The 15,914-nt window shown below is 43.3% G+C and overlaps 1 protein-coding gene across 1 annotated transcript; it reads left to right on the top strand.

The window, feature by feature from the left end:
• Nucleotides 1-386: 386 nt before the first annotated feature.
• ACTR5 (actin related protein 5) lies at nucleotides 387-14,948 on the top strand. Its single transcript, XM_083746222.1, has 9 exons — nucleotides 387-975; nucleotides 3,603-3,832; nucleotides 4,659-4,828; nucleotides 6,370-6,587; nucleotides 6,887-7,069; nucleotides 10,106-10,228; nucleotides 12,102-12,241; nucleotides 12,983-13,115; nucleotides 14,367-14,948. The coding sequence occupies exons 1-9, from the start codon at nucleotides 592-594 to the stop codon at nucleotides 14,622-14,624; spliced, it is 1,839 nt and encodes a 612-aa protein (XP_083602348.1). The 5' UTR covers nucleotides 387-591; the 3' UTR covers nucleotides 14,625-14,948.
• The last annotated feature ends 966 nt before the right edge of the window (nucleotides 14,949-15,914 follow it).

Here is a 15,914-nt window from a genome sequence, read left to right as displayed (position 1 = left end):
AAGGGGTCAGATTAAATGATTTTCAGCAACATGCCAAGCATGCCAACCTTTGGGCTACAATTCCCACCATCCCTAGCCAGTGTGACCAATGGACAGGACTGATGGGGGTTGCAGTCCCAAAGATAGATGGACATGGCATTCATACAAAAGAAAAATAATTTAAGAAGAAAGGAACGTGAAGGGTGTGAGGGAAGCTGTGAGGGTCTTCCATGCTTCAAATTTGTATGGGGTTGATGTGGCCATACAAGAACACAGGGCTGGAGCTCAGCCTAATTCCACCACGCCTCCACGGGGAAAACCTTCCAGGAAAACTCCCAACCAGTCCAAGAAACCGGAGAAGCGTGTAAACTGCAAGTGCTGCGGCACTTTGAATGCTAAGAAACGTGTTGCACGGTATAAATACTCCAAATGCGTGTGTAAGTTTGAGCGACAGAGCGAGGGAACTTTTCGTTATGGGGGCCCATCTGAAGAGCGGAACCTCGAAAACGCCGCTCTGGTTTCCAGCCGGCGGAGGGAACGGAAGTAGCCGAGGCAGGTCCGACGGACAGGCGTCCCCCCATCCACCCCCTCCGTACGCGTGCCGAATGGGCGATGGAGGAGGCCGGAGGTGTGTTCCCCTTCCGCGACGTCCGCTGGGACCCGGACCCGGCGCTGGAGCCGAGCCCGGCCGTGCGCGTGCCTTCTCCGGCTCCCTTGGTGCTGGACAACGGCTCCTTCCAGCTGCGCCTGGGCTGGGCCTGCCGGGCCTCCGAGGTGCCCAGCGAGCCTCTGCTCCGATTCCGGTCGCTGGTGGCGCGCAGCCGCGGGGCGCGCGGAGGGGCCGGCCCCGAGACTCAGGTGGGCAACGACCTGGGCAGCCCCGAGCCCCTCCGCTGGCTGCTGCGCTCGCCCTTCGACCGCAACGTGCCGGTGCAGATGGAGCTGCAGGAGCTGCTCTTCGACCACGGCTTCCAGCGCCTCGGGGTCGCCTCGCAGGTATCGCCATCTAGTACCGTGGTTCCCAGCGTGGGACACACGCTTTTAATTTGCATACCGCCTTTCTATCTTACAATACCCAAGGCGGGTTACAAGCTGAAGAAACAAAGAACAAACACCTTGTAACAGTCTAACGCAATACAAAAATGTGATGATAAAACATGACTTTGAAATATGCAACCTACGTCAAACCAAGTAACATTCAGCAATCATTAGAATAGTATAGAATCATATTAAATATCAGCATATAAAATTTAAACAGAAATCTACGCTTAACAATTACAATAAATTTCTGAACTACAATCGATAAAACAACGGCAAGTATATAAATAAATATAGTGGCATACTCATTGTTAAAATTAAAATCAGAATGTATGCTGGTGACAATGGAGAGGTTATCTAAACAAAAGTTTTTCTAAACAGAAAATACTATTTTTTCATCTCACTTCATATTACTGTATTATTATTTTTTAACAATTTTTTAGTGATTTCTTCCTTCAACTGTCCTTTCATTCTTTTATCTTTCTCTTTCACGGATGCCATGTTCTTTGGAAGCTTGTTTAATAATAATAATAATAATAATAATAATAATAATAATAATAATAATAATATCTTTATTGTCATTGCCCCCTCTCGGGGACAACGAAATTACTTGGCTGCTCCATCCACCCAGGTAGGGCACTCCCTCAAAATCAGAACAACTATAAAAACACTAATTAAAACCATACAGTATAATACAGCAAGGAAGATTAGATGACTTTCAAAGTCCAGGTTTCCCATTCAGGGCCGAGATCGCTCTGGAGAAGAAGCTGTTCTTGAGACGGCTCGTTCTTGTCTTCATCGTCCTGTATCTCCGTCCCGACAGCAGGAGCTCGAAGAGACAGTGACCAGGATGTGATGGATCTTTTACTATGTCCAGTGCCTTCCTATGGCACCTTGTGGCATAAATCTGCTCTACGGTGGAGAGTGGGCAGCCAACAATGCTCTCTGCTGCCTTAACAACTCTGCACAACCCCATCCTGTCCTGGGTAGTACAGCTTCCGTACCACACACATAAGCCATAAGTGAGCACTCTCAATGGCACAGTGATAGAAGGCAAGCAGCAGTTTCTGCGGAAGATGGTTTTTCCTTAGGATTCTCAAAACAGTCTCTGCTGCGCCTTCTTCACAAGCCCCCTTGTGTTGACACTCCAGGACAGATCCTCTTGTAATTCAATACCCAAAAATCTGAACCTTGTTACCCTCTCCACACAGACCCCATCAATCAAAAGTGGCTGGGCATTCCTCTTCTGTCTCCTAAAGTCCACCACAAGCTCCTTTGTCTTCCTTGTATTTATGAGCAAGTTGTTAGCTCTGCACCACTCTGTCAGCCGTTCCACCTCATCTCTATAGTCCGTTTCACCCTCCCTTTCAGAGATGAGCCCAATCACGGTTGTGTCATCTGCAAATTTGACAACCCTATTACTAGGCTGAGCAGCGACACAATCGTACGTGTAGAGAATATAAAGGAGCGGACTAAGTACGCATCCCTGTGGTGTTCCTGTGTTAGTCTTAAGCGTATTAGAGGTATAAGGGCCCAACCGAACCCTCTGGGGGCGGTCTGACAGAAAGTCCAATATCCACCCACAAAGTGATAACGGAAGCCCCAGATCTTCCAGTTTAGACATCAGACGTTGTGGTAGAATGGTATTAAATGCCGAGCTGAAATCTAAAAAAAAGCAGTCTGGCATACCCCCCCCCCCCCCCGCTGCTCCAAATGTGCAAGAACGGCATGGAGGGCAATCACCACAGCGTCCTCTGTCGATCTTTTCGTTTTATAAGCAAATTGGAATGTGTCCAGTCCCTCTGGTAGGCAGGCAATGACATAATTTCGTACCAGCTTTTCAAAGCACTTCATGATTATAGGTGTGAGTGCTACTGGACGAAAGTCATTCAGATCTTCCGGGTTAGATTTTTTTGCTATTGGAACGATAGTAGAGGACTTTAGGCAGGATGGAACAATAGCCTGGGCTAGGGATCGATTTAAAATCCCAGTGAAAACTCCTGCTAGTTGATCTGCACAGTCTCTCAGTACCCTTCCAGCTACCCCATCTGGCCCTCTGGCCTTCCTTGGGTTGATTTAGACCAAGTTAATGGCCTTTTAGGCTTTCTCCACGTAAATAGGAGTTCACTTTTTGAATAACAAGAATTATATGTCACGAGGGGGGGGGATCAGGATTTTTAGAGATGCTTAGGTGGGGCATGGTCAAAAAAAAGGTTGGGAACCATTGATCTAGTCCAAACCCCATGCAATGCAGGAAAATGCAATTGTTCCATTCCTGGGATCAAACCTGCAACTGTGGCATGATCAGCACCAGACTGACCAACAGACTTGCCCAGGAGTTTGTGCATGTGCTACTCAACGTATATGGTTCCGTTTCATCAGTACAGCGATACCCAGCCTGCTTCCCGCCAGATGCTGATGACTGGCCTGCCAGTCACTGCCTCTCAGGATTCATAGATCATCGAGCTGTAGAGTTGGAAGGAGCTCCTGAGAGTCATCTGTTTTCTTGTATAGCTCTTTAAATAACTTTCAAACCTAGGTAAACTGTTTTAACCAGGTCTTCATTTCTTGCCATTTCATTACAGGGCTGTGTTGACCACCCAGTTGTGGTCACTGAAGCGGTCTGCAACCCTCTCTATTCAAGACAAATGATGTCGGAGCTCCTGTTTGAATGTTACCAAGTTCCCAAGGTTTCTTATGGTGTGGACAGTTTGTACAGTTTATATCACAACAAAAGGCAGGGCTGGCCTTGCAGTGGTCTCATAGTTTCCTCTGGATATCAATGTACACATATTTTGCCAGTCTTGGATGGCCGGTGAGTTGGCTGCAATAAACTGTATCCAAGCATTAGTGGACATTACTAACTTATCAGTAGGTCAACTCTTAGTAAAATTTAGTTGGATGCAATTCAGTTTTTTGCTTGGTACTTTAAAATACTGTGAAGTTCTGCTTCTAAAGATGACCATCAATTTATATAACAAAGGCTGCTGCACAATTTGGTGTTGCCAACATGTTCTGAAAGGGCATCTTTATCAAATTAATGTTTATGCTCCCTTGATAAAAATGTTTTTGAAAGGCGTTGGGAAAATGAATCTGTGCAGCTGTCTTTCATTTTGTTTGTCATCTTTATCACTGCAATTGATCCATTGATTTCGTGTCTGACTTTTACTAATCCTGTATGCAAGAAGTTGCTAGAATATGTAGATGCTAGTACCTTAGTTTTGCTTAGTAAGGTTTATAGTTTATAGTCATGGGGTGGTTGTTGTCCCCTCAGTTTCCCTCGAGTGTGTGATCTCTCTTATGCAGTGGGGCATCCCTGGTTCCGAGAAAATAGTTTTTACTTGTGCTGCATGAAGGCAACAGAAGAGAGTTGCTATATGAATTGGTATGGGTTTTCTCTGCTTTTTTGAGAGGAAGGGTGACATATAAATTTAGTAATAATAAAGTGTGGAAATGTATATCTAAAACGTGGACACTAAATTATGTTAGAGCATTTGTTTTAAGCTGCTCAGAATTCTGGCATGTTTTTTTTTTTAACTTAGATGATAACCTGCTATTGAGAACTCTAGTAGAAAGAACTTAATGAACCATTCCTATATTGTGTACCAACTCACATTTACTTTGTTTCTATGGATTGGTAGGTTGGATGCTAGAAACTGTAAGCGTATAAATATTGGAGGGTGCCAGGCTGCTCTGTACCTTCAGCGTCTCCTGCAGCTAAAATATCCTGGGCATTTTGCTGCCATTACTCTCAGCCGTGTAGAGGAAATACTGCATGAGCACAGCTATGTTGCAGAAGATTATAAGGATGGTAAGCATTGCTATTAATGGCTGTCATGCAGCTTTAAAGTTACATACTATATTCCCTCATGGTTTGGTAAAAAATATTTTTCTCTTAGAGTTCTGGCAATCCCAGGAGAAAAAAATCTTAAGAAGTAATTTTATATTGTTAAAGAGGTATGAAAATATCGTAAATGTTAAAATGCTAGTCATGGTTAGTTTTAAACCTGAGTTCAGATTTGATTTGCAAACCTGCTTTAAAAACATGGTTAACATTAAGTATATTGCAGATGTAAAACTTAATTTATAAGATTGATTAGACACCCTTCAACATAAGGTCCAACAATAAAATAATGCAGTTATAATAACAATGACAACCATTGCAATTATAGGAACCGTATGCATTCAAGAAAAGAGGTAGGTCCCACCAAACAAAATACCTTAATTGTCAAAGGGTAAAGTCATACATCTTTAGCATACAGCAAAATCTGAACAGTGAACAGGCTAGCTGCACTCCTCATGGGGCCACCATCCTCTTTACTTATGAGAGTGATGAGACTACCACGGGCGTCCTCTCTGCAGTTCTAAACACCTAAGAAGGTTGGTGGATGGAGGCAATCTTTCAGATATTTGGGACCTAAATCATTCATATCTTAAAATACTAATGTGAGCTATTAGTAACAGGAAAGTTTGCCTGATTTTACCTTATTAATCTTTTGTATGGTGAATAATCTTTCGGATGCAGCAGCTTATCCCAAGCAGCATCTAGTGATGCAGATTGCTTTGAGCAAACGTATTTATTATGTGCACTTATAAAAAAATAAAGTGTATTAAAGGGGCTGAATTACCTTGTTGAATCTGGTCAGCAACTGGTTTTAGGAGGTCCATTTGGCAGACACCATAAAAGACTGTATGCCTATTCTCCATCCTACTCCAGACTGTCAGCAAATCACATTGCATCATGTCATTTGCACACTTTCTCCCTCTAGTCAAAACAAAAAAATTCCTTCCAGTAGCACCTTAAAGACCAACTAAGTTAGTTCTTGGTATGAGCTTTCGTGTGCATGCACACTTCTTCAGATACCTGATACCAGACCAACACGGCTACCTATCTGTAACTTTCTCCCTCTAGGTTTGCATTAGGGAGAGTTGGCTCTTGGGATTCTACTTGCTCATTCTTCTGAAGCATAGTTACTCCTTGGAACAAGGGTCTGGGACATGAGTACCTTTTGCTCCTTTCCTTTTCATTCATGTCTCCTTCTACTTGGTGCAAACCTGTCAGGAAAAATATGTGCATCTAACAGACAATAGCAGTTTCAATTTGAAAAGTAAACAAGAACAGTAATAGTGCAGGCTGTTTGTTTTATTGTTTATAAGCTACCTTTGAGAGTTAACCTCCCAAGGTGGCTCACAACATTTTTTTAAGATAACATTTTGTTATAGATTATCAGATGGCTTTCCTTGTAATTTCCAAATATCCAAACTTGCCAAAGGTGTTTGTTTAGCAGCGCAGAGACCCTGTAGAGTTGTGCCTGCAAAACTCATTATTGTGCTTCTGAAACTTCTGAGCAGAAATGCAGAAGTGGAGGTCACCTGAATATTATGAGAACCATGTGCATAAGATGCAACTGCCCTTTTCAAATAAGCTGCTGGGGAGCACCCTCACATCTGAAGAGAAGCAGGAGAGGCGGCAGCAACAACTTCGACGACTCCAGGAGCTCAATGCTCGCCGAAGAGAGGAAAAGCTGCAGCTTGATCAAGAGAGGTTGGACAGGCTGCTTTATGTTCAGGTAACCCTGCACAATGTTTGAGATGCAGCTTTGGGGAAGTTGAAAAGGAGAAGCTGATGGCAGGAGAACATGATATGAAAATACCAGATTTCATTCTTGGGGAAAATACTTAATGTCATGGGATCACTTTGATATCATCTCAGTGAGAGAATTGCAGATACCACAATAGTCGCCAGAAAATAAGAGCAAGTTTTTTGCTCATTTAGAAATGTTCTACCGCCCTGGGCTTTTCTGTGATATTCCCCTTAGTTATATTGCAGCCAATAAAAATCATACGGTATTGTGTTTTTTGTGCACAGGAACTACTGGAGGAAGGTCATATGGATCAGTTTCACAAAGGCTTGATGGAACTCAGCATGGACTCTGCGGAGGAACTTCAGTCTTACATTCATAAGCTGAGTATGGCCATTGAGCAAACCAAGCAGAAAATCCTACAGGCAGAAGTGAGCGTTGAAGTGGATGTTGTTGATAGCAAGCCGGAGGTACTGCAGTAAGGTTGCATTAATTCTGCCAGCACATAACCCTAAGTATATGCAAAACAGTTCTAAGACTGTATTTTATTGGCTATGTTACAATTTCCTGCAAGTTGTCTATTGCTATATTCTCCTGCAGCTGTCTCCTTTTTGTCTTGCCATCCATCACCATCCGTCTGTCTTATACTGATCTCAGTTAGTGAGTGCCAGCAGGACTGCAGCAAAAATAGGGCCATTGAGAAACAAAAGGGAAGTACAGTGGTACCTCAGATTACATACACTTCAGGTTACAGACTCCGCTAACCCAGAAATAGTACCTCGGGTTAAGAACTTTGCTTCAGGATGAAAACAGAAATCGTGCTCCGGCGGCAGCAGGAGGCCCCATTAGCTAAAGTTGTGCTTCATATTAAGAACAGTTTCAGGTTAAATATGGACTTCTGGAACGAATTAAGTACTTAACCTGAGGTACCACTGTATTTGCATTGCTTGAGAGAATCCAAAGGGTTGCAGAAGTAGAAAAAGATAGTCGGCGGGGGGGGGGGGAGAGAGCCTAAAAAGTCCCCTCCACCTATGAAAAGAAAATTGCCCAATCAGGACTGAGCATGGTCTGGGGTCACAGAATGCTTGGTGTCTAGGGAAGGAAATGGGAAATGGATGGGTGCAGAGGAACAAAGTGTCTTGAAGAAGGATATGGCTGGCATGAAAGAAGGACATGAAAGACTGAACAGGAGCCACTCCACTCTCCAGTGGGACTGCTGAGAAGTAGGAGTGGGCCCTGGTGTATCTCAAGGTATGCAGAAATGCAAAATATAAAAACATGGAGGAAAATCTTCCCCCAAGAGTTCTGTGAGGCTATGCTAATATTTGCTGATCTCAGAGCCTCATCTCATTGCAGAAAACTGAGCTGCCATTTGTTTTGAGCACTCTTGAGATAGACCATAGCCTGTTTTTTAAAAATAAATAAATATGACCTATTGGAGGTTGAGGATAGGAAAGCGGTGGATATTCAAGTTGGAATTATGCAAAGGTTCCTCGTTGGCATTTGGCATCTTTCTTGAGCATACCTTGTGCCCTGTTAGAAAAAAAGTCAAAAAATGGAATATGAAATTAGGGTCAGCTTCACATAACAGAATTGGATAGATGCCAAGAATATACCGTACTTTTTCATGTATAAGACTAATTTTTTTTTTTTACTAAAATGTATCCTCTTCTGGATACATTTGAAGCAACTATGTATTGCTCCAAACTATTCATCTCAAAAGTGAAGATGCCTATTGACTGAGCCACTTACCAATATCATGGGCAGGGCTTTTTTCAGCCAGAGCTCACCTGAACTGAGTTCCGGCACCAAAAAAAGCCCTGATCATGGGTCATAAACCAGTAGTAATGAAACTGGTGAAACGTTAATGTCATAATGTTAATATGAGGGGAATGATAGAAAAGGGTGTGTGAAAGTTAATTGATAGCTGTTGGCATTGCATACCACATTCTGAGCCTATGATTTCCATAAACTATGAAAATGAATACTGGTCGTGTAATGGCTTTGTTTTCATGAGCATTTGTCTAGCATGCGTAGGGCAAAGGAGAATGATGCACTGAAATCAGTGACATCTTCTAAGCAAGAGTTATTTGAGGATACATTTTTACTTCCTTGCAGAAAAATGTTTAATCTTTATCGTTATGTAAGCCTTTATTTATAAGTTCTGTAAACTTTCTCATATTTGCTAAATTCAAAAATAGCCTTTTTTGGTTTACAGCTGGCAAAACCAAATTCTTGGCATGAAATTCCCAAACCCCAATTGCTTAGCATTACAGCTCTAAGTAAAGTAGCCTACCTCAGGTTTGAAACCTCACTCAGTAAATAGTTTTTTTTTAATATCTTCAGCCAGCCCTGGCAAGAGCTATGGAGGCATCCTGATTCAGTCATTTTAGCAGCCTGGTCTTTGTTGCCCCTTCTGGCATAATACTTACTTTCACTGAACTTTGCTGCCTGAAAGTAGCAATTTCCCACTATTTACAAAACCTCTTATTTAGACTGCAAATATTGGCTTACCAGCTTCACATGAACAGACAAAAATACTTCATAAACCTGTTGATGAGTCTTAAATGTACCAAGTTTGTGCTACCCTGAACACCTAACTTACTCTAGTCTTTTGGTATCAATTATATATTTATGTTTGTATGTATATGTGGATTAGGCATGCTTCTGAACAGAGGATTTTTTAAAAAGTGGATAACTGTGTTAAAGTAATTGGATGTATATAAATATATTGATTGATTTTATTATCTCATAAAATGTATACACATAACACCGGTCCTGAGAGATCTGCATTGGCTCCCAGTACGTTTCTGAGCACAATTCTAAGTGTTGGTGCTGACCTTTAAAGCCCTAAATGGCCTCGTATGAAGGAGCATTTCCACCCTCATCGTTCAGCCCGGACACTGAGATCCAGTGCTCCAGTTCCCTCATTGCGAGAGTGAGGTTACAGGGAACCAGGCAGAGGGCCTTCTCAGTGGCGCCCACCTTGCGGAACACCCTCCCATCAAGGAAATAAGCAGCTGTCCTATTTTTAAAAGACATCTGATGGCAGCCCTGTTTAGGGAGGTTTTTAATATTTAATGCTGTATTGTTTTTAACACTCGATTGGGAGCCACCCAGAGTGGCTGGGGAAACTTGGGGAAACTCAGCCAGATGAGCGGAGTATAAATAATAAATTATTATTATTATTATTATTATTATTGAAAACCCCTCAAAGCAGTTTACAAAAGGATAAAACAATAAAATTTAGGGGGAGAAATGTTTACTAAGGCTGTAGTCCCAAGCACATTTGGTAGCCCCCTTGTAGGTGGGACTTTTAGTAGTCCCCCTTGTAGGTGGGACCCCCTTTAGTAGGTGGGACTTTATGATTAATTGCATCGTCTTAGAACTGCAGGAAAGGCTTGTTCATTCTGGTCATAACTGGTTTTAGACATTGGCATTGGCAAGCCAGCTTCTGTGGCTTCGCTGTTTTCATATAAGAACCTGTGGTCTCTTTCGTTTTCAAGATGCCTGATCTGGATCCAATGGGCAGCGAACAATCAATGGAAGACGTAGAAAGCATGAATGAATTTGAGCCCTTATTTGCTGAGGAGCAACCCGAAGTTGAAAAGCCAGTTACTGCAGTACAGGTTTGTCTTTATACACATCCTATCTCTTAGTCTACTTTACGATATATATTTTTGCAAGGTTTTGCCCAACCTTGGTGGCAGAAAGTGAGGAGGAATTAAAGAACATTTTAATGAGGGTGAAAGAGGAGAGCGCAAAATATGGTCTGAAGCTCAACATCAAAAAAAACGAAGATCATGGCCACTGGTCCCATCACCTCCTGGCAAATAGAAGGAGAAGAAATGGAGGCAGTGAGAGATTTTACTTTCTTGGGCTCCATGATCACTGCAGATGTTGACAGCAGTCATGAAATTAAAAGATGCCTGCTTCTTGGGAGAAAAGCAATGGCAAACCTAGACAGCATCTTAAAAGCAGAGACATCACCTTGCTGACAAAGGTCTGTATAGTTAAAGCTATGGTTTTCCCAGTAGTGATGTACGGAAGTGAGAGCTGGACCATAAAGAAGGCTGATCACCGAAGAATTGATGCTTTTGAATTATGGTGCTGGAGGAGATTCTTGAGAGTCCCATGGACTGCAAGAAGATCAAACCTATCCATTCTGAAGGAAATCAGCCCTGAGTGCTCACTGGAAGGACAGATCGTGAAGCTGAGGCTCCAATACTTTGGCCACCTCATGAGAAGAGAAGACTCCCTGGAAAAGATCCTGATGTTGGGAAAGATTGAGGGCACAAGGAGAAGGGGACGACAGAGGACGAGATGGTTGGACAGTGTTCTCGAAGCTACCAGCATGAGTTTGACCAAACTGCGGGAGGCAGTGGAGGACAGAGGTGCCTGGCGTTCTCTGGTCCATGGGGTCACGACGAGTCGGACATGACTAAACGACTAAACAACAACAACAACAACAACAATTTTTGCATTTAATCAGCTACACTGGGGATGGATTTTGAGCACTGGCCTTACTGAGTCCGTGGAAGAGAATCTATCCCTTTACTGAAGTTTTATTATCTGTCAATAATAATAGTGACTTAAACCCATGGCATTGAAAAATGAAGATTAAAGGTAAAGGTAAAGGTACCCCTGCCCGTACGGGCCAGTCTTGACAGACTCTGGGGTTGTGTGCCCATCTCACTTAAGAGGCCGGGGGCCAGCGCTGTCCGGAGACACTTCCGGGTCACGTGGCCAGCGTGACATCGCTGCTCTGGCGAGCCAGAGCCGCACACGGAAACGCCGTTTACCTTCCCGCTAGAAAGCGGTCCCTATTTATCTACTTGCACCCGGAGGTGCTTTCGAACTGCTAGGTTGGCAGGCGCTGGGACCGAGCAGCGGGAGCGCACCCCGCCGCAGGGATTCGAACCGCCGACCTTTCGATCGGCAAGTCCTAGGCGCTGAGGCTTTAACCCACAGTGCCACCTGCATCCCTAAAAATGAAGATTAAAGGTAAAGGTAAAGGTACCCCTGCCCGTACGGGCCAGTCTTGACAGACTCTGGGGTTGTGTGCCCATCTCACTTAAGAGGCCGGGGGCCAGCGCTGTCCGGAGACACTTCAATCTAGTAAATGCAGTACAAAAGGAACAAGGCATAGGAAAAGAACTGGGGAAGTAAATTCAGGAACTAATGTTACCCAAATGTTGAATGACCAGGTAGCATGGTTGTGGGAAATGGTTCTGGGAGGCGAGAAGCCCAAAAGGCTTTCAGACCCAGCTGATAGAGTATCTTATGCTATCTCATCTTTCCTGCTACTGCAACTACCTATAATATCTCATAACAGAATGTGTTGAAAAGTTGAAGTCTCTCTCTGGATGAGGGCAGACAATACAAATTCTGGTGGTGATAGAGCTTAATCCATATTTACAACATATTTTCAATAAAATGTCAAGCGTTACATAAAAGGTTCTGACAAGCAGCAGTATGTTTCTGATTCTGATATTTTTACAGCCCGTGTTTAACCTGGCAGAGTATCACCAGCTCTTTATTGGCACAGAAAGAATCCGGGTTCCTGAAATTATCTTCCAGCCATCCTTAATAGGAGAAGAACAGGCTGGGATGGCAGAAACCATACAGTTTGTTCTGGACAGGTTAGTTTTCAAAAGTGAACTCCTATTTAAATGACAGTGCAATCCTGTACATGTGTATCTGGAAATAAGCATAATTGAATTAAATGGTACTCTTAGGTAAATGTGGGTAGCATTGCAGCCTCTGTATATTTAAGAACAAGCTGTCACTGTTAAGAGAGTACTTGTTTTTTCTCCTGTAGAACCCAAATAACTAGTCTCCTTGCTTTTTTTTTATAACCCCCCCCCCTCAGTTTTGCAAAATACTGGGGGATCTTGTGTGATTATACATTTTGTTAGCTGCCTTGAACATAGTGCAGGATGCAGGGCACAAATTATAAAAGAAGATGATTGAGACACATTTGAAAGCCATGTACGCACACAACCCCCCCCCCCCGGTGTCTCACTGTTAAAATGTAAATTAACAGGCAGTCTGAAGAGAGGAGCTGTTTACTGGAAGGATCTTTTGAATTGGAGCAATTCAATTTGCTTTAATCCTTGAAAAAGTTTAAACATTAAATCGGCCTCTACCACTACAGGGATTTCCCCTTCCCATCCAACCTTAGCACAGGGGTGGGGAATGTTTTTCAGTCCAGGGGCCACATTCTTTTCTGGGCCACCTTCTGGGGGCCATATGCCAGTGGTGGGTGGGGCCAGAGGCAAAAGAGGGCAAAACGACAAATGAATTTTACCTTCTATTCTCTGTCCTCAATCCCAGTCAGCTAGAAGCACTTTGAATCTGTTAAGGGAGTTTTATTTCTTCAGGTATCCTAAAGAGCAGCAGGAAAAACTTGTCCAGAATGTCTTCCTTACTGGTGGGAACATGATGTATCCTGGAATGAAAGCCAGAATCTACAAGGAGCTGCTTGAAATGAGGCCATTCCAGTCGTCTTTTCAGGTGTAGTATTGGCTTTAGCAATGCAATGGCTACATGCAACATCCAAATACTGTACATGGCAACGATGACCAAACTTTATTGCACATCTGAAGCTAAGGGGGGGCATTTGAACTGGTGTGAAAAATCTCCTGAATTGGGCAGCAAGCTTACAGAGGGATGTAAATTTATAGAATACATTGGTAACCATGCTGGCCAGCATGAAGTACTGTAAAGGTAAAGGGACCCCTGACCATTAGGTCCAGTCGTGGCAGACTCTGGGGTTGCAGCGCTCATCTCGCTTTATTGGCCGAGGGAGCCAGCGTACAGCTTCCGGATCATGTGGCCAGCATGACTAAGCCGCTTCTGGCGAACCAGAGTAGCACATGGAAACGCTGCTTACCTTCCCGCTGGAGCGGTACCTGTTTATCTACTTGCACTTTGACGTGCTTTCGAACTGCTAGGTTGGCAGGAGCAGGGACCGAGCAACGGGAGCCCACCCCGTCGCGGGGATTCAAACCGCCGACCTTCTGATCGGCAAGTCCTAGGCTCTGGTTTAACCCACAGTGCCACCCAGGCAAAAATATTGTCCAGCACTTGAACCTTCATGTTCAGGGACAGTATGACCTCGAACTTGCTTGTTGGGAAGCAACCGTGTGGGAGAGCTACTGATAGCCCTGCTTTGTTTGAGTACTTTCTTGGTTCATCACTGAGGAATAGGATGCTGGCTAAGAGGAAGCTTTTGGCTTTCATATTCTGGCAATAGAACAACAAACAGGGGACATGGTTGCTGCATTCTGCCTTGTGTCTTTATAAAGGTAACCCTCCTTCCCATTTTTCAGTATACAAGGCAGTTTACAAATGATCAAAGGAACAAGTTCTGAGAATGCACTGCAAGGGGCAGACCATAGAATATGAAAATGTTAAATCCAAAAAGCAAAAGAAGCACTCCTTAAAGACTTGAGGAAAAGAAAAGCATTTTAGATTGGTGTCTAAGAAAGAAGAACTGGCACCCAGCAAACCTTTCTGGGGAATGCATTCTATACAAGAGCTAGCAGAATAGAAAAGACTTTTGCTCTGGTTGTTACATTGCCAGCGTCAGAGGTCAGGGCCATCGAGAGCACAGTCTCAGAAGGTAACCTTAAGGAACAGGTTGTTTCATACCAAATGGGATTGTCAGATGTTAGCACCATGTAGCTTTGCGTGTTGCCATTCTTATTCTGTGGCCTTTGACTTCCACTAAACAGATCCTTTTGTTGTCTTGCTGCCATCCAGGTGCATCTTGCTTCCAATCCTGTTTTAGATGCATGGTATGGAGCTCGAGAGTGGGCCCTGGAGTACATGAACCGCGATGAAGGCTGGATTACTAGGAAAGATTATGAAGAAAAGGGTGGAGAATACCTTAAGGAGCACTGTACTTCCAACGTCTATGTGCCCATCCGTCTCCCAAAGCAGGCTCCGCGGGCAGCTGAAACTCCAGCATCCAGCAAAGCATCGGGAACTGCCGCAAACAATGTCTCTGAGCAAGCATAGTATGCAGGCTGCAATGGTATGTAACTGCAAAATAGACACAACCTGTGTAAAGCTTTTCAGAACTGCAAGGCAGCTGCCATCCTGCAAAACCGGGTGCAAGTTTAAGTTTGACATTTCCGGGCACCTCAGCTTGTGCAGTGATCAATTGTGTGTTTTATCCATGGTTGCCATGGAAGAATTGCAGGCTCTTCACCAGTTTTTGGTGTAAAAATGCAAAAGAAATATTGGCCTCATTGAGGCTAACATATCATGTGTTTTATATTAATAGACCATGCTGTAAAAAGCTGTAGGCAATGTAAATAAAGTCTTTTGGGTTTTCCCCTCTCCATGTTTATCAGTGTCAAATGTTCCTAACATACCATAGGACTGATTTCCAGAGAGGTAGCCATATTCGTCTGCTGCAACAAAAACTATGAAAACCCTTATGCCAATATGGACCAAAGTGTTTATTTCAAGCTTTGGTGAATGTGAGCTCGCTTCATCACATACATCAGTAGCAATGTTAATCCAGGAGGGGGAGCCTTTACCCAAAGGAAGAAGGTAGTTTGAAGGAACAAATCTTTGCTGAAATTGAGATTTGGGGTTTTGTTTCTTATTCCAGTCATCTGTTCAGATGGTTGTGGACTTTTCCTTTCTTTTGTTCAATAGCTAAAGGGGGGGAACCCACAGTATAGTTTCAGAAGTTTATTCTGACACAAGTTTGTAAAACGAGAAGGTTCAGCAATGCATCAGTTTATGAAACATTTATTACATAAGGGAGGCAAACACTGGTGTTGGTAGAGAGAGAAAACGCCATATTTGGTTCAGTTAGGACATCCTACATTAGTGATGAATTACTAATTGAACATGGCTTCATTGGTTAGTGACCCCCTGCATGCCAAGGAGAACAAAACCCTTGTTCATTACTCTTGCTTATATTAAGCAGCCATTGTTTTAGCCTGTCATAGTGCCACACAGATTCTCTTCTAAATGAATGTATCCCTGTATGCTTGAATATCGGCTCTATTAATCAGGCACACAACTGTGAATTAAGGAAAAACTAACTCTTTAACAAGGGGAGAAAATAGGGAAAGCAATTAGCCCAAATTATGGCCCAATTTTCAACTGTCAGTTATTGTAGTACTGTCCAGGTAAAAAAGAACATTAGTCTGCAAGGAACTGATCCGAGATTGCTCTTATCACAGAAACTGGAGATAATTTGTAATTAATTGGTGCCTATATTCTTGTATAAGGTCTAGTTCAGGGTTTGCTTGGGTAGGCTACACCCAGCTGCAGATGCTATTTTATTTA

Source organism: Podarcis gaigeae (genome assembly GCF_964106915.1).
Source record: "Podarcis gaigeae genome assembly, chromosome: 6".
Classification (NCBI taxonomy): domain Eukaryota; kingdom Metazoa; phylum Chordata; class Lepidosauria; order Squamata; family Lacertidae; genus Podarcis; species Podarcis gaigeae.
The sequence above is the reverse complement of the archived record's forward strand: the minus strand, read 5'-3'. Positions and strand labels throughout refer to the sequence as shown.